The sequence below is a fragment of the Brassica rapa genome, chromosome A08 (assembly GCF_000309985.2).
Source record: "Brassica rapa cultivar Chiifu-401-42 chromosome A08, CAAS_Brap_v3.01, whole genome shotgun sequence".
Taxonomy (NCBI): Eukaryota; Viridiplantae; Streptophyta; class Magnoliopsida; order Brassicales; family Brassicaceae; genus Brassica; species Brassica rapa.
This window is the reverse complement of record NC_024802.2, coordinates 8,835,675-8,854,348: the sequence shown is the minus strand read 5'-3', so window position 1 is coordinate 8,854,348 and position 18,674 is coordinate 8,835,675. Positions and strand designations below refer to the sequence as shown.

At 35.1% G+C, this 18,674-nt stretch overlaps 3 protein-coding genes and 1 non-coding gene across 4 annotated transcripts; 1 reads left to right on the top strand and 3 right to left on the bottom strand.

Moving 5' to 3' along the window:
• Window positions 1-1,480: 1,480 nt before the first annotated feature.
• Window positions 1,481-2,433, top strand: LOC103833816 (photosystem I reaction center subunit III, chloroplastic). Its single transcript, XM_009109876.3, has 2 exons — window positions 1,481-1,875; window positions 1,934-2,433. Exons 1-2 carry the CDS (start codon window positions 1,544-1,546, stop codon window positions 2,241-2,243), a joined length of 642 nt encoding a protein of 213 aa, XP_009108124.1. The 5' UTR covers window positions 1,481-1,543; the 3' UTR covers window positions 2,244-2,433.
• A 248-nt stretch (window positions 2,434-2,681) lies between these two features.
• On the bottom strand, window positions 2,682-3,853 carry LOC103833815 (ubiquitin-NEDD8-like protein RUB2). Its single transcript, XM_009109875.2, has 3 exons — window positions 3,626-3,853; window positions 3,216-3,475; window positions 2,682-2,994 (listed from the first exon to the last, which is right to left on the bottom strand). Exons 1-3 carry the CDS (start codon window positions 3,716-3,718, stop codon window positions 2,883-2,885), a joined length of 465 nt encoding a protein of 154 aa, XP_009108123.1. The 5' UTR covers window positions 3,719-3,853; the 3' UTR covers window positions 2,682-2,882.
• Window positions 3,854-13,235: 9,382 nt separating this feature from the next.
• LOC103833814 (F-box/kelch-repeat protein SKIP25) lies at window positions 13,236-17,087 on the bottom strand. The gene has a single exon (XM_009109873.2). The coding sequence runs from the start codon at window positions 14,639-14,641 to the stop codon at window positions 13,499-13,501; it is 1,143 nt and encodes a 380-aa protein (XP_009108121.2). The 5' UTR covers window positions 14,642-17,087; the 3' UTR covers window positions 13,236-13,498.
• On the bottom strand, window positions 16,109-16,180 carry TRNAM-CAU. The gene has a single exon. It is a non-coding gene; the product is annotated as a tRNA-Met (tRNA).
• Window positions 17,088-18,674: the final 1,587 nt, after the last annotated feature.

Sequence of the window (18,674 nt, the reverse complement as noted above, 5' to 3'; positions counted from 1 at the left end):
ATTTTCTTAACAGCACTCCCTTTTAGTAGATTATTAATCTCTGCTTGAGAAAGAGTGTTTCAGAAACGAAAAAGAAAATGGAAAAGCGCTTAAGAGAGGTGAGAGAGAGATCATCAATTGTTTGGCAAAGGACGTGTCCTTCTCTAACACACCCTTTACACGCCTATTTTAATTTTTGAATTTCACATGTCTCTTTTAATTTCTAAACAAGGCATTCTTTTGTAAATTATAATTCCCCACTTGAGAAAGAGTGTTTCGGAAAAAAATGAAGTTGCGCTTGAGAGATAGATCATCAAACTGTTTTAGCAAAGGTCGTGTCCTATTCTGATTCACTTTTCAGACACCTCTTTAATTTTTGAATGAACCATCATTTCACATATTTCTTTTAGTTTATGAATGACACACTCTTTTGCAATTATTTTTTAATTTCTGAAGGATGCACATTTTTGTAGATTCTAACCGTCCCCCCCTCCCCCTCCCCTACTTGAGAAAAAGTGTTTCAGAAACCCAAAAACGAGACACGCTTGAGAGAGAAGGAGCGAGAGAGATGGGGATTTTATCTTATTCTTTTGCTTATTTTTCAACAACATTTCTTTAAAAACTTATTTGGCATTTTATTTTCAACACATATTTCTGAAATTTTGTGTATTAAAAAAGTTAATAAATGTACGGGATAAATAAAATAAGTAAAAAAGTTAATATTGGTATAGACATATTATTAAAATTATTAAAATAATTTAAATTTTTTTATTAAAGAATCTATATGCCCGTCCGAATGCGCGGATTTGTTTCCTAGTAGTATATAATACGAATCTCACCACATGTTTGTCTTATGTATGTTTTGTTAATTTTTGTTGTTCATATATATATATAAATATAATATAATACAAATTCTAGAGGAGTAACTCAGCTATTGGGAGCACGAAACCAGCGGCGAAAAATTTCCTCACTTTATTCGGAGCTCGAGGCTCTTTCATGGCGATGAAGTGCATGTTTAGATATCAACATGTCAGACTTTTACCATCGATTGCAAGGATCTAGTCTCGATGATTCAAGACCCATGAGCATGATCCAATTTTCCACCGAATTAAAGGAGCTAATGGAGCGGAAGAGTAAATTTACTGAGTTCTCGATAGTTTTTATTCTTTGGTCTAAAAATATATCGTCTGATTCATTAGCTAAGATACTAAAATTGGATCTGTACTACATTAGTTGTTATGTTCTGGTCTCATAGATCACATAAAGCTTAGTAATAGAATAATATAGTTTGTTTGATGTTTAAAAAAAAGAAACAATAAATAAAGACAAGTCATGTCGTGTGTACAGTTAATTCCACATATCATCAAAACACACGAGTGAAAACTACAAAAAAATAAAAACGCGGGAAAATCTCTTATCCACGAGGTTTGAGTTACTAACCACTCACAACACGCCACATCATCAGAACGAGACGTCTTTTCTTATCTTCCTCTTCCTCCACTAATCTTATTTGCCACTCTAAAGAAATCTTAAGCTCAATCTCCTCCAACTCCAGAGGAAAGCGATGTCTCTCACGATCCCGACGAACCTCGTCCTCAACAAGAAGACTCTCACTCAATCCTTACCTAAATCCACCGCGAGATTCGTCTGCTCCACCGATGACAACCAGTCCCTGAAGGCATTCTCCGCGGCGGTGGCTCTCTCTTCCATCCTCCTCTCATCTCCGATGCCAGCCGCCGCTGATATCTCGGGCCTAACCCCTTGCAAGGAGTCTAAACAGTTCGCCAAGAGGGAGAAGCAGCAAATCAAGAAGCTCCAATCATCTCTCAAGCTCTACGCTCCCGAGAGTGCACCTGCTCTTGCTCTTAACGCTCAGATCGAAAAGACCAAACGCAGGTTCCGTTTTTGATCTGCTATTGAAATTGAACTCTTTTTGATTATGTTTGTTGTTTAGGTTCGACAACTACGGCAAGTACGGGCTTCTGTGCGGGGCAGACGGGCTACCACACCTGATAGTGAACGGAGACCAGAGGCATTGGGGAGAGTTCATAACACCTGGACTTTTGTTCCTCTACATTGCGGGATGGATCGGGTGGGTGGGGAGAAGCTACTTGATTGCGATTAGTGATGAGAAGAAACCTGCGATGAAAGAGATCATAATTGATGTTCCATTGGCTAGTCGTCTCATCTTCCGTGGCTTCATTTGGCCTGTTGCTGCTTACAGAGCCTTGCTCAATGGCGATCTCATTGCCAAGGATGTCTAAGAAACCAAAAACAAAAAAATCCATATTTGATCCTTTGTTTGTTTCGTATGTATTCAAACTCTGGTTAACACTTCCCTAGTTAAGAATATATCTCTGCAATATGGGAACTTGTTATTTGGGTTAAATGTTGAGAATCCTACAAGCCAAAAGTTTTAGTTTTTTTCACATATTCTAGTGAAATTACTGCTTAACAGAGGACATCAGTGTTTGCTACGATGCTAGAAACTGTGGTAACTGGTGGAAAACGGGTGTGTGCTTGATCGGCAATGCGTTCTACGTTTATCTCGCTAGGTTTCAGTTTATGTGATTTGACACTCTAAGCTGATGCGATTGGATAATGGTCTGGATCATCTCAAATCCATTGGAAACGACCTGATCCAATTCAACCCATAGCTTTTTGTCCCATTTCTACGGACTTTCTCTTGAAAATGAAGGATATTCATCAAAAAATAAACCAAATCAAAGTGATATATATTTTATGCATGATCCTAATATTGAACAGATTATTGGTAAATTGATCCAAACCAGCTGAAATAGCATCATAGTAACCAAAGCACGAAATCCAAATTGTATTCACTTTGTCTCATTGGATTCAACCAACCAAAGCCATTGAAAGGAACCTCTAGAGCAAATAGTTATTTAGTCAGAACCACCCCTGAGAGCAAGGACCAGATGAAGAACAGAGCCTCCCTCTATGTTGTAGTCCTTTGCCGTTTTGTCATCAGCTAGCTGTTTCCCAGCATAGATGAGCCTGCAAATATACATGAGAATTGGTGTTATAAGTTATAACTTAAAAACACAACAGATCACACTCGGAGCATAGCATAGCGACTGGTGACAAAAACATAAGCAATACACACAAATACAATAAAATAGAGTCAGCATATTGCATTACATCGCCAAACAAGTTCTCAGATATCACAATGAGACAAGAACAACAAGCTAATAAGGCTTGTCCAAAACACAAAGTACCTTTGTTGAACAGGAGGGATGCCTTCTTTCTCCTCAACACGTTCCTTGATCCGGTCAATAGTATCAGTTGGTTCGATATCAATTTCGATTTCTTTACCAGTGAGAGTCTTGACCTTGATCATGGTCCCACCCCTAAGCCTCAGAACCAAGTGAAGAGTGGACTCTTTCTGAATGTTGTAGTCAGCTAGCGTTCGACCATCCTCAAGTTGTTTCCCAGCAAAGATGAGCCTCTGTTGATCAGGTGGTATCCCCTCTTTGTCCTGTTCACAACCATCAAATCAAGATTATGTTTCGTTCAATCTCGCGAGCAAAATTAGCTATTATTATTCTCAACCAATTCAAATCGAAATCAATCGAGGATCGGAAACCCTAGAAATCTACAAAGGAGAGCAGAGTTCGAATTATGGGACCTGGATTTTGGATTTGACATTGTCGATGGTGTCGCTGCTTTCAACCTCTAGGGTTATGGTTTTGCCGGTCAAGGTTTTCACGAAGATCTGCATCTTTTCTTTTCTTTCTTTTTTCTTTTTTTCGATCAATGAATTTTTATATATTTGGGTCTGCTTTAGACTTTATATATACGCTAAAGTCTTCGGGGAAATAAGAAAATGGAATACTTCGACAAATATTTGGAATAAATCCACTTGCGACTTTTAAGCGTTTGGTCTACGCTACTTCTTTTACGTCAACTTCTTTTACAAATTAATATTGTTTTGTTGATAGAGATTTTGTAGATTTAGGTAGGTTTTAATCTTTTGGAAATCTAGTTTTTTTTTCTTTAATAGCCAAAATTATATAGTTATAGATTTTACGCTAAAAGAGGACAAAATCTTTATTGGTGTGATACTATTTTGATACAGGAAAAAATGAATTAGATAGCAGAAAAAATTATAAATAAAATAGCACACAAAAAAATAGATCTTATTAAATGATAAACTAATTACTCCAAATATTAAATATTTATTCAAATAAAAAAAATTATATACTATTTACTAGGTGGTATGCCTACATAACATATTTAAATTCAAAATTTGAAATAAAATTTATTTTAAATATTATTTTTAGTTAATTGTAAAATTAAACTATATAAATATTACTTTGATTTAATAAAATATTATATTTTATTTCTAGTTATTTTATGATATCTAGTTAACTAATATTTAGTTAATATAATGTTATAAATTAACTAATATTTAGTTAATATAATATTTATGGAATAATTAATATTAATCTATAACTTCTTTTTTAAAGTACTCCCTTTGTTTCATAAAGAATGTCATTCTACCTTTTTATTTTGTTTTTTAAAAAGTGTCATTCTATATTTTTAATATGAATTTTTACATTAAATATATTTCTTACCTTTTAAATAACCAAGTAAAACATTTTATGAAACGGAGATAATACATGTTGATATATTATTATTAATATTTTTAGTTATTCATAGTATTAATTTTCAATTGATTAAATAATTAACTAATTTTTTTAAAAAAATAAATAATTTATATTCCGTCATTCCGTAAAATTTATTCAATTGTTTACAAAACTATTCCGTAATTTTTGTTCAGCAGATTTTAAAATTTCAGTAATTTAATTAATTATTTTTGCAGCTTAATTAATTTTTTCACGATTCCGCGATTAATCAAAGTTACCAATCGAAGCCCTAGTGGTTTTAGGTTTCATCTTATAGATCTAAAAAAGAATTTCAGTCAAAGTATTATAAAGTATATGCACAATATACGGTATCCAAGATGTGAACTGAATCTGAATAGAAAACATGATTTGTATCCAATCTGATACATAAAAATACTTGAATATATTTTATAAGATATTACAAAACATTTCCGAATTCGGAGTGTTAATAACCAAACTCGAAAAAATATTTTTAAAAATCTATAAACTAGAAAATCCATAAAACTAATCGAGAGTTCCAAATTAATATTTAATTTGAAACACAAAATATGTACTCCAAATACTCAAATTTATATTTATTTTAATATGATATGAAAAAATAATATTTTAAACTTAAATAGATATCTTAAATACTCAAATATATATAAATAAGTATTTATTCCTTGTGTTTTACTTTTAAATTTTGTTTTTACTTTGAGTATAGCTTAATTGAACCGATATAACTTGAATTCGAATGATATGGAGTTACTTTATGGGTTTTAGTATGTATTACAAATAAAATCTGAAATGTTACTATATATGATCATGAACCGTACTTTTGAAATGTTAAAATGGGATTTACGAAAATAAACTCAAAATATCCAATCAAAATCTGAACATGTATCCAAACGTCCACGCTTAACTGTCGTATTAATAGGAAACATGAATTTTTTTAGTCTTAGAAATTTAGTCTGAATTTTATTTTATTATGCCTATGATTAATAGACCAGATAATTTATTTGAATACAAAAAATATTCAATTCAAAAATAAATTAATTATCAGAACTGAACTGCTAAAACTACTCTTTCTAATACTCTCAATTAATAATTGGTTCATAAATTTTGCAGGGTTTCAAAAATGCGAATTAGCAATATGGGCCTGTCCAAAGGTTAACACATGTCCTGGCCGAAAATTCTATAAACCCAGTAAACAAAATTAGGATTTGGCCTGGTATAAAGGCATGGACTCGCAGTCGCAGGGGCAGCAGATTTAGCCTCTCTTTCGTCCCTGCTAACATCCTGATTCAGCAGAAATAATATCAATGTTTCCCCACGGCAGCCAAAACTCATATTATAGAACACAAAATGACTCTTCTTTCGAAAACGACTAAAGTAATACATAAGCCACTACTATTAAGTCTATTAGTGTTTTGTTCAAACTTTATAATACAAATGGCATCTAATTGTACACAAGCCCTATCTAGAGCTTGCTTTGTAGGTCAGAGAAGATGAATTTGTGTAAAGCTGGTCTGTCGAGAGATGCAATGCTTTTTTGTTTTCTGACTCTTCTGGCTTTCTTGTTTCTTGAAATCTCCAGATACTAAGATACCATATAGTATATAATTAAAAGATGGTCCAATAGTAATAGGATGGATACATGATTATTATAGTCATTAGATAAACTGAAAATGATCATGAAAATTGTGCCAAAGTTTCTAATTCGAGTAACTATTACGACTAAACTAATATTATATAACGTGATTTCGGGTCTGAGAAATTATATCAAAGTTTCAGTTCTCTGTTTAACGTATAATCTTAACTAATAACTTTATACAGTACTAACTTTTCATGCTGCAAATATTCGAGAAAAACCTCTCTCCTCCAATTTCTCTCTCTAAAAAAAACCTAATCCGCCTCCCTTCCCAGCTCCGGTGGCGGTGGTTCCTTTGGCCATCGTCGGGAGCTCTCTTGTTCCATCTTCTCTTTGTTCTGTTGACTCCTTCCTCCTCTCTACGGTATTGTCGAAGCCCTGGGTTTGATTCGCCGCTTCAGATCCCTCTTCTATTCGCGATAGATCCGGTGGTTTGGCTAGCGTGGTGGCAGATCTGGTGTAACGGCGACGTTCGGAGCTAGGGACTGTCGTCGGAGTCGGCTTTATGGGTGGTTGGTGGCGTTCTCTTCACTGGAGATCCTACAGTAGATCTGTCGGTACCAAGGCGGTGGGGAGGAGAGGGCTTGAACCGGCTTCTATCCTTCACCTGTCTGTTCAGATCGTTGGAATTCTTCTCCAGATTTTCTCGGAGCTTCGATTTCGACCAGGACTGTGACGGCGCGTGGAGTCCAGATGAGGCTATTATCCGGAGGTTCTTCAGCGTCTCGCATTCCCTTGGTGAGGTTTGTGCTTCTTGGCCGGATATTTAGTCTCGGTTTCTCGGTCTCTTCTGGATCCACCTAGCTCCTGTGAGATCCTGTGGCTGGTTCTCAGTCATGGGTACGTGTGGGGAGTTTCTTCTCTTAGTGTTGTCGCCCGGGTTTTGGAGGTTTCTGTGGCAGCATGTGACGAGACACGGGACAGCATCCGCGTCTCTTTATCTGTCTATGTCTTCTGGAGTTGGGTTCTTGACTGTGGCAGCGCGTTAGTCTCTCTCTCTCTTTTCCCATAATAAATCGTCATCTTGTGGTGGTGTAGCTTCTGTGTAAGCAGACCGGTCTTTAGCAGGTGGTTAGTAGTTAGTTTGGCACTCGGGCTTCTTGTTTGTTCGAAGGTCTCTTCTTCCGGAAGAGGTGTGCCCGACATGTCCCACTGCTCTGCGTGTGCGGTGGGTTAAATGAGTGTATACAGTCCCGGGATTGGAGGGTTGTTGACAGCAATCTGCAGTTCTCTGTCTCGAACGACAGCACCGCTTGTCAGTAGACTCCCCTTCGTGCTATCGGTGAGGCGATTTTGAATGAGTTGGTTGCTCCGTGATGTGTTTCTTGGTGAAGGTATTGATGATTGGGTTTCTCGGAAGCTGTAGGTTTTTTACTCGTTGCTTCAAGGTTTGAGCCGCCTTTCTCTCCGGGTGCTCGCAGCAACAGGGGTCTCTGTCCGCTCATACCTTTCCCTTGGGCCATCGACGCTACGCTTACTCCAGTCTGCCTCTAGGACCATAGTTTGTCGTAATTGAATCTGCTTGTCTCTAGATGCTCTGTTTAGTTTCATTTCTGCATTATGTTTCTTGTTTTCTCTGTGCTTCAGTAAAAATTTAAAACTTGGTATAATAATTTAACATTCTACCAAAAAAAAAAACTTTTCATTCTGCCATTTCAGCTTTCTCTTATCTTAAAACGGCACGTCAACGGTTATTGTCCTCTTGACCAACAAATCCCAACCTTATTTTTTTGTTTAGCTTTTATAATATTATTGTTCACATAAATTATTTCAATGTGTGGAGGCACTCTGGCCTAGTGATCAAGATTTAAAGGCTTCTACACCCAAATATGGGATTCGAATCTCAGGCGACGCAATTTTTACACCAAGAGATATGGATTTCAATTCACCGAGAAGACGAATTATACAGCAAAATTGGAAAAAATATTTACAAGAATCTTCAGTATGGCGCAAGGTGTACCGTCAGGATTGGATCTCACAGAACGGGTCAAAGTGTGCAGTCAGACATGAATCTTCATAAGGCAGGTAAACTTGTCGGCTGTAATATCGTCTATGTAATGATTCTCATAATTTGTAATAGCATAATAACCAGACAAAAAAAAATTATTTCAATGTGGGCGTCTTAATTTAACTTTGTTTTCGCCCGTTAAATTTTGCATAATTATTTATATTGTAAGCTTTTTATTATCATTTCCTTTGTGGCCTGTATAATTTGACCCAATTTAGGGAGTGATTGGTAGTTGATGTAGGTGCTGTCCACAGCTCTATTTATTTCTACATCACCAAATTCAGAGCAATCAAACTTTAAATTTTTTTTTGAAACCACAGCTCTTGAAATAACCTACACTTGTACAAGTGTTCTGCAGAGCCAAATATTCAAAGCAATTTTTAGTGTTTTCCATAAAATTCTACAGCAATAAAATTTAAAACAACAACAAAAAATCTACATAATTTTTTCTACAGCAAAAATTTTAAATATACAACAATTACTAGTCAGACCCTTATATTCACTTTAGGATGCCTTTCCTTCTTTTTTTGGTCTAAATAGAAAAAATGTAGTACTAACAATTTTCTTTCATCTTCTCAGACGACGTTATACTATGTGAAAATGGCAATCAAAAAAGCTGACCCACCATTCCCACTATGTACTGTTCAATGCTTCTTTAATTCGGTGTTCATTTGCTTCGTTGCATATAAATGATATGCTCAAATTCACCCTTGAACTTTTATGCAATTTCAGAGTATAATGTGGCACTTACAGATCGAATCTACAGAGGTTCGATTCACACAGTAGACTTCAGTCTAAATTAAGCTAGACGAATAATAGAGAGCAATAAGAAACAAAAAGTACAAACTAGTTGTAAGCGATAGAAGAAAAAAGCTAGACTTTGAAAAATTCAAAAGAAATCAAAATTGAAGACAAATGAATTATCAAGGATTTATGAAGAACAATTCTAGAACTCAAATCACAATGTTCAAGTCAATCAGCTTTCATTAAATAAACTATTTATGTCTAATTCCTAGAATCTCAAATCTCTTTATTGATTCAATCAATTCAGAAAAGCATTAAGATCATGTTGGGAAACATGTTTGATAAGTTCACTAAATCCTTAAACCAAATTTCTTTGCAGATAGGTGTTTAACTCATCAAGACTAATTCAGACAATCAATAATGTTTTTGCATCTACCAATTATCCTATGATCTAGATTTTAGGGTGTCAATCCAAATCTAGCATTAAAAACAATCAAGATGATAATATAAAATAACCCTAACAATTCATCAATTCTTTGAAAACCTTAAATCTAACTGGTGGTTTTCTGAGGTATGATCAATGAAACACAAATCATAATAATCTAAATAAAGTGCATTGAGATAAGAGTAAGAGATACTGAAGTTCGAAATCAATCTCTGAATGAGTTTTAATTTGTCTCTACAAAAGCTCTCTAAAAGTAAATTAAAGCGTAGCCTAAAGCTTAAGAATCGAGTACATAAGTTAAAACATGTTCATGGACTCTTTTGCAAATACTAGAAATTTATGGGCCAAACTTACAATTCTTGAAAATTGCTTTAAAAACACTTCGGTTTGATTTGTAAGGAAGGGTGTCGATCAACACCAAGGTGAGTGTCGATCGACTACAACTTGTTTTCTCCGGCTCTAATTCTCTTCAAGCTCCAAAGTGCTTTAGAATCTCCAAATTCGTCCAAAACGTACCTAAATTTGCAAAGATTTTAAAAGACTCGAAATATATAATATATACTTTAAAATAGGACTTATATCATGGTCAAAAACTAGTAAAACCAAGATATATCAATTCTCCCCAGACTTATCATTTACTTGTCCTCAAGCAAAACAGAAATTAAACCTGTAAAACATACTTGAAAATGCAGAAACTCACATATTCTTTAGAACACACACATTAACCATTAACTGTTGCAAGCCACATTAAATAATACCCAACCTTAGAAGATACTTCTATGTACTTGACATCTGTTTAGCAACCAAACTATTTCCAATCCACATCTCACAAGAGATATCCAAACTCACTATCATCGACTTCATTTAAAAAAATTTTGTGCTGTACGTATTATCGAGAGAATATCGATCAAAAAGACAAATGGTTTTTTACTCATTCAGGTTTCTGACCACACATACAGTCTTACCATGATTCTTTTCCTCTCACTTTTCTCATTTGGTTTATCTTCTTTTTTTCATGCTCTAAAGTGTAGGTAAATTATGAGGTCATATGAATTTTTCTACCCCTTGTTTCTAGCTTTGTGCGATCATTCTATTTGAAGGAAAATAATGGGTCACATGAATTTTTTTTACCTTTTTACTCCATAGGAAATCATGTCAATCTTGTCCTTTCTTTCAGCTTTTTATTGAAGGTAAGAGAGGATAATTACACTTATACTGACTTGTTTTCATATCTGAATGAAAAATCTGATCCAAATTAGAGATTGAAGTTGATAAATGTTTAAAGTCGGTTTTGGATCCTTTGGACACTCTCACAAGCGTGTATGTTATTAACAAATTGATCCACAAAAGCCAGGCCCGTCTTTGGACAGCACATTTACACAGGGCCCAAAATATTTTATGCAAAATTTAGTTAGAATTTATGATCTTTTGTGTGTTTCAAAAAAAAAAAAAAAAAAAAAAAAAAAAAAAAATTTATGATCTTTTGCTAAAATATTATGACCCTTTTTATAAACTAAATGTGAATTTTTTTATAAACTGCACAGGGTCCAATAAAACCTTGGGACGGCGTGTATGTTATTAACAAATCCATCTACATTGACTTTTCCATGTTATACAGCCTAAACTCAATAACTCAAAGATGATAAATAAATAGTTAGATGATTAGTTCGATGAAAGCTCGTAGCTTTAGTCATGCAACCATCAAAGTGTAGAAACAAATTAAAGGTAGAAAGATCATGTTTGCTGTATAAAATGTGACGTGTCTTGCTCTTGTTTCCTGCAAGTTTTCTTCACGTTTGAAACTTTCAGCATCGTAATTGCTTCTTGGTCAATCTCCACTAAATAAAACAAATTAAGGTAGAATAATGATCACGACAAATCTCATGCTCGTGTACTTTTAAACTCAAAAAGCAATTGATATGAGATAAAGTAATTTTGTACTGTTTATTATTAAATATTTTTGTTTTAAATTAGGTAATATTTTCAAATTTTAATACAAAATTCATAAATTTTATATGTAAATAATTGAAGTCTGCCTTGAACTGGAAGCAACATGATGGGCAACGAACAACATGTTGTATATTCGATATGTCAATATGTTGGGATAGACTGCAAGAGATGATACATGAACTTTAGGCATGAGCAATTTGTTCGGCAAAGCTAAAGAAGATACAAAAACTGAAGAAACTATTCCACAATTTCATACTGTCCTACATTTCCAGGGGATAAAATAAAACTACTGATTTTTTTAGCTAAATTACATCAAGTCTTTACCAGACCATCTCAAATCTGACTAATAAAAGAACATTTAGACATCAGAATAAATCTATAAAATAACTAATGATGTTTTCTTTCAAAAATCTATAAAGTTAATGTTTGCTAAGTAAATGTTTGATTTTAAACCATTATCTAATAAAAATAAAGAGATTATTATTAAGGAAATTCTCTCAATAACTTGTTTTAAATTTTTGTTAAAAAAAAGTTTCCAAAGAACAAACTGACTAAAAGAGGTTTCATTAAATAGGCAAAAGATCATTTTACGTATTTTTTTAAAGATATATAAATAATAAAAATTAAAAAAAATAATAATAAGTTTTTCTATAATTTTGAATTATATGTGTTTCAAATTTGAACTTTTTAATAAAAAAGAAATCTCAAAAAAATCAAAAAAAAATTTTTAATATTTTTTTAATTTTCTTTTTGAAATTCAAAAATATTTTTCTGAAATTATTTTTAAACTTTTAATATTTATCTTCTATTTAAAAAAAATTAAAACCCCATCCCCAAAATTGCATTTATTAAGTCTAGACCCAAAATCTATGATTAGGTAATCATAGGATTATTAAAAATATATTTATTCTTCAATAAAATTTATTTTGGTCATTCTTGTTAGAAGTATTTTTATGAAAATAAACTAGAAATGACTATCCTATGAAATTTTTCAATTTCTTATGACAATTGGTATCAGGATGTATAGCGGCTAAGAAAAATTTAAGAGCAAGAAGAATACAAGGAGACACAATTTGTCTAAGATGCAGAGCAGCTGAAGAATCCATCAATCATGTGTTTTTTGAGTGTCCACTGACAGTTCAGGTTTGTGCACTTTTAAGAATTCTTTTGAATCCAGACATTTTTTTCCACCCAATCACTTTTTGCAAACATGGATCATTTATTTTGGAGAGTCTCTCCGGAAATGGAAGATCATCAATTTGCATGGATTCTATGGTACATATGGAAAGGAAGAAACAATAAAGTTTTCAGTAATTTGGATATTGATCCTAGAGACATTCTCCAATTGCATAAACGGAGTCGATCCTCTTGGTTGAGGCACATACTTCCCTTACACATGGGATAGATCAAACGCGCTTACAGGTAGAAGCAATAGTAGCGACTATCCAAGGTAGCTGGTGTTTTACGGATGGTTCATAGAAAAATCAGGAAAAAAATTTGGGACAGGGGTGGTACAACACTTTGGAAGGGTTTGATGGATTGATGGGAACGAGGAATACAAGAGCGAGCCAGTCGCCCCTACATTCGGAAATAGAAGCTCTTATTTGGGCAATGGAATGTATGAGAAATTTACGATAGTTTAATATTACATTTGCAACTAATTGTTCTCAGTTGGTAAAGATGGTTTCGAAACCAGAAGAATGAGCATCGTTTGCAAGTTACTTGGAAGATATAAAAATTTCGAAGAGAAGTTTCAACAGCTCAAAGCTAATTCATATACTACAGACGCATGATTCTAAGACATACAGTCTTTTTGTCCATATGGATACGGAATTACCAATTTTGTTTACAAAATCTATATTAGTTTATTATTATGCTGCTGACAAAAAAAAATATTTGAACAGAAAAACAAAGATGTTAAATTTCTAACATCATGTGCCAAAAAAAAAAAATCTAACATCATAGTAAGACTTTGACTCGAAGATAAAATAACGACAAGATGATACTTTCCCGCAGAAATAACGGAATAAAAAATATCGAATAAAATTAGAGTTCCCTATACCAAAGAAACAAATACTGTATTCAAAAATTATACGTCAGATGATATCCGGTCGGCTCATTCTTGGCAATACATGAACCGAAACCGGTTCAAGCCCTTCGGGGTTCTCCACGGTCCAAATCTTTGCCGGCTCCGCCATAACATCCACCACAACAATACTTCCGTCAACGTTAACAACACAGAGTTTGCCGGCGAACGCCGTAACTTGCTGAGCTCCTTTAAGCATCTGTTCTCCACCTTCCACCACCGTTACTTCCCTCCACTCTCTCTCCTCCTCATTGTATATTCTCACTGTTCCATTCCTCTCATCAACTGAATAAAGCGTCTCCTCCTCCATAGCCGCCACCGGGCCTCTCCATCCCGCCGCCATTTCCTCCGGCATCGCTTCCCAATCGTCGCTAACGACGTCGTATATAGCTCCTTCTTTAATCGCACCCCCTTTAACATTCACCATTAAAAGCTTCCTTCTCCATCCAACCGCGTCAATGGCTTCACGGCTAAACCGTGAGTCTCTCATCTCTCTTAGCTTCTGCCAGTTACTCCGATCATGATCCGTGAGATCAAGTTTCTCTATCGATCTCGCGACGATTGGGGAGAACTGCGAACCCAAACCACTAGCAACGTATACGACTCCGCCGCAAGCTCCGGTTGCGCACCACCGTCTCGGGGATTCTAATGGAGGCCCGGAGGTCCAAGTAGAAGAGACTGGATCGAAAATTAGAGGGTGGGACATCGCCGGAGAGAATTCCCGGTTACTCGCGGCGATGAGAACGAGTTTTCCGGCGGCGGAAACGCACTGAATCGGAAAGTTAAATGAAATATACGACGGATGACGGTAGAGAATCCGGTGAAGAGGTGGGTCGGGTGGAGGAGGAGGAAGCGGATCCCATTTAGAAGAAACCGGGTCGAAACACATGAACCGGATAGCTGGGTTGACCCGAGCTGGATCCGAGTTCGAATCCACGAAAAGCGCGTAGAGAGACGGGAACGGTGGAAACTCGGGGGAGTATACGAGGCGGCGCCACCGTGTACAAACGGCGGCGAGTAATGACGGGCTGCAGACGAGGGAAAGGCATATCTCTGATACGTGGTCGGGAAGTCCTTCGATTATGGCGATTTCTTTTCCGCCGTCGGTTCTTCTTCGCTTCGCCGGCGGTGTTACCGCCGCGACGGTAGCCATTGATCCAGACAGTTTCGGTTTCTTTTCTCTGTCTTTGTGTGTTTATGGTTAATTGTCTTCAGCTTTTTGGATTTAATGAGATTGCGTGAACTGTAATGAAAGAGAGGGAAAAGTTCTGTAGAAAGAGAGCCATATATCAAAAAGGCCAAAGTTGGAAAGTGTTAACATCGATAATAAATATATAAAGCTAACTAGAAAAATCTATTTTTTACATTTATAGCATCATATATGATTAGAGGCAAGTGGGTATTTATATGACCAAAGTTTGACATATTTAATTGACAATAACTAAACAATACTCTCTTCATTCCTAAAAGATTTATGTTTTATAATTTTCACACTTTTTAATAAAATATATTAAAATTTAGCTATAGTTTTTTGCAATTTTACATTTCCTATTTTTGTAAACCAATAAAATTTTAGAAAATACAATTAATGTTCTTGAACTTCATAATTTCTCATTATTACTTGATAAAAATTACATTGAAAATATAAAATATGTATCTTTTTGAAACAAAAGTTTTCTCTAGAATATGGAAAACTATTTTGGATAACGTGGAAAATATAAAACGGATCCCCTACATATTAATCATGGAGCATTACAATATGTTTTTGTAGTCACGTATCATCACGAGAATGATTCTTAGAATTGTTAGACAAATAAGTTGGTCCATATAAACATATACTATGTTTTTTATTAAAGAAAAAATGATTGCTGACTACACGAAGTACTGGTCCTCACATGGCTAACTATGCAAACTAAACTAATGTATACCTAGCTACACGAAGTATATTTTATGCAAGGAAACATCTCTCAACTTAATGATGTTATGTAGTTAAAATTAGGAGTTTAATTTCATTCATCCAAAAAGTGATGTGGATGTCAAAGACCGTTTAAATCTTCCGTTTTATCAATTAAAATATGACGTACTTGACGGTAATTTAACTAAAATTAGATTTTGATCCGCGTTTGAAAAGCGTAAGAATAATTTTAACAAAATCTGATTTAAAAAATCAATATGTTATCCAAAATTTTGATAATTAGTGTTTTAATATTTTTATTTAGTGTATTTGAAAACTATATAATTATATTATTTTATTTATATTAAATATGAAAGTTATATAAGATATTTTAATTTTGTTTTTAATTATTTTAATCTGTTTTGTTATTAAATTTTTAATAAAATTTATGTAATTCGTTTGATTAATTGTAAAATATATACTTATTTGATCAATTTTTATTATAAAGCTTAACTGATGTCAATTTAGTGACTCCAAATTTTTATTTGTTTAATATAAAATTAATAAAATTAATAAATTATTTTATTTATATTGTCATTAAAAATATTGGCATTCATTTAAACTTTTTTTTTGTTGAAAATGTTTTAAGGGGTGCAACACGAGGACTTTCCGGAAGGTCACCCATCCTAGTATTACTCACACCCAATTAAAAATATAAACATAATATATCAGAGCCAGGTTTCGATCCTGGGACCTGTGGGTTATGGGCCCACCACGCTTCTGCTGCGCCACTCTGATTTGTTTGTTCATTTAAACTCAGTAAAACTTTCATATTATATTCTTATTTTTAGATTATTTTTACTCTTAAAAATATATAATTAATAATTATGTACGCGAGATTATGTTTGGTTTAAATTGACATACAATAAGTTTTAAACAAATAAAATTTTAAAGTCAATAAATTGACGTCAAATAAGTTTTATAATTAAAATTTATCAAATAAGTATATATCACACAATTAATCAAATGAATTACAGAAATTTTATTAAAAATTCATAAGAAAACAGATTAAAATAATTAAATAATTAAATAATATCTTATATAAATTTCATATTTAATATAAATAAAAATAATATAACTATATAGTTGTTTGGAAACCTGTGAGGAGTTGGGATAAATAAAAATAATATAACTTCTTCATCCCAACTCCTATGAGATTTATTCAACTTCCTGGTGATTCTCTACTACTTTATGTATCCAAATAAAGTTTCTTACAAATAAAGTTTCTTACAAAGTTATTCATCCTGTCTTGATGGAATATGGGAGGAAACCTGTGAGGAAAAAGTGTTTGACATATGTGATGACCTCTGATCTTAGGAGGTTCCAAGATGCGTTGAAGAATCAAGAGGTAAGACCATCTGGCCCAGGTGCCTTGTTTGCATTAGTTTGAATATCATTCTTTCAATTTCTTCATTTGTTGGTAGCAGTATCATTGAATGAGCATTTGTTTCAGGGCAGCGGAAGGAAGAGAGAGCTTGAAACTAATTTGGGGGGCAGTGAGAGGTGAGCGTTGTCTAAGGGGCGAAGAGCTGCTTGAAGTGTGAGATAGCAATTGCTCCCATTTCCACTGGATAGGTGACGACTTCCCCCGTAGATAGAGTGAACGATCTTATGGAGTTCAAGGAGTTTCGGACTTGCATCAGCTGATGAAAAAAGGTGGTATTGTGGTTTCCTTCTTGAAGCTAATTGATGTGAGATCGTTGTCGGAAGTACTTTCTTCAATTGACCTTAGGAAGTCCCATTTGTCATGAAGCTCTTTTTCTTTTAGGAAGTTTTCTTGGGTGGAATGTGTGAGCGCCAGTACTTGCTCATCATTAAGCAAAATGTTAGTTTCTTTCACTCTTTCTTGAATATTTGAAAAGTTCTCTCTGTTTAGTTTTTTGATCTAGTAGGTTTACAGCCAGATTTAGTAAGGCTGGGGCATGATCAGAGATATCGAGGGGGGGGGGGGGGGGGGGAAGGCGGCTTGGCTATGGGGGAAGGAGGAGATCCAAGGTTCGTTTACGAGGACTCTGTCGAGTTTATTAGCAATGGGGAAGGAGGAGCATTTGTTGGACCAGGTGTGGAGAGGACCAATGAACCGGAGATCGAAAATACCGAGGTGGCTGAGAGTATCCCGGAACTCAGACATTGGGGGGTCATAACAGTTCACAGAGGGAAGCGAGTGCTCTGAGAAGTGACTGATTTGGTTGAAATCTCCACCAACTACCCACGGGAGCAGTCTAAGGAGAATTGTTGCTGAGCATTGATAAGATTAACCCATAGGTCAGACCTTTCAGAGTTTAAATTTGCTGCGTAGCAGGCTGTGAAGGTCAACAAGTGGGAATTCCCATCATCAATCTCACAGGTCATGGATTGCCTTGACTGGTGAAGAATCTTGACTGAGATGGGTGATTTCCAGATGATGATGATTCTTCCATCCGAGTCTGAGGCGTGGTTAGAGATGAAACTCCAACCTCGACAAGTTTTGGAAAGGACATGATTGAGTTGCGCTTCTTTTATATGCATTTCCAAAAGAGTACTAAAATAGGCCTTACTAAAGGCTAATCATTTACAAAAAGGTTTGTGCTTATCCGGATCATTTAGGCCGCAAACGTTCCAAAAAATCCTATATTACTCATAGAGGGAGTGGCGCAGACACTCCTTGGGTAAAAAGTGGGCCTTCAAAAGGAGTAGCAGAGGATAGAGAAGCAGATGATTCGAGACTCCCTTCCACAGCAGAACTTGAGTTATACAGTTGAGTATCAGGATGGTCAGGGTCAAGGGTAGAGAAATGATTAATGGTAGTGATAGAGAGGGTATAAGGCAAGAGGGGTATTTTAGAGGAGGGTTTGTGTTTAAAGAGGGTTTTCCTTCTCTTGTAAGATTGGTTAGCAGCCAGAGCTACAACAAATTGGGACTCTGGAGAAGAGGTTGAGAATGAAGTGGCCAAAAATGAAGTAGGGACAGGGCTGGTTAAGGGAAGGGTTGGTGGAGAATAGATAACGAGATCAGTCATGATGGAGTCAGTGGAGGGTTTAGTATGAGAGTAAGAAAGGATCTCTTGAAGATCAGTTTCAAATTCCAAAGTGGGATCAGGTAGATCAGTTTGGATAACAGAGTGATCGGGTTCAAAGGCAATTTGGAGGCTTTCTAGTGGTTTTTCTGGAAGGGAGGGTGGGGGGGGGGGGGGGAAGGTTTTCTGTGAGAAGGGCTTGGACGCGTTTTCTGTTATAGTGGGAATGTGGTTTTC

Coding starts and splice junctions, on each gene's coding strand:
- LOC103833815 (XM_009109875.2), bottom strand. CDS start 3,718: ATGCAGATCTTCGTGAAAACCTTGACCGGCAAAACCATAACCCTAGAG. Junction 3,476..3,625: donor ATGTCAAATCCAAAATCCAG/GTCCCATAATTC, acceptor GGTTGTGAACAG/GACAAAGAGGGGATACCACC. Junction 2,995..3,215: donor ATCCCTCCTGTTCAACAAAG/GTACTTTGTGTT, acceptor GTATATTTGCAG/GCTCATCTATGCTGGGAAAC.
- LOC103833814 (XM_009109873.2), bottom strand. CDS start 14,641: ATGGCTACCGTCGCGGCGGTAACACCGCCGGCGAAGCGAAGAAGAACC.
- LOC103833816 (XM_009109876.3), top strand. CDS start 1,544: ATGTCTCTCACGATCCCGACGAACCTCGTCCTCAACAAGAAGACTCTC. Junction 1,876..1,933: donor ATCGAAAAGACCAAACGCAG/GTTCCGTTTTTG, acceptor TTTGTTGTTTAG/GTTCGACAACTACGGCAAGT.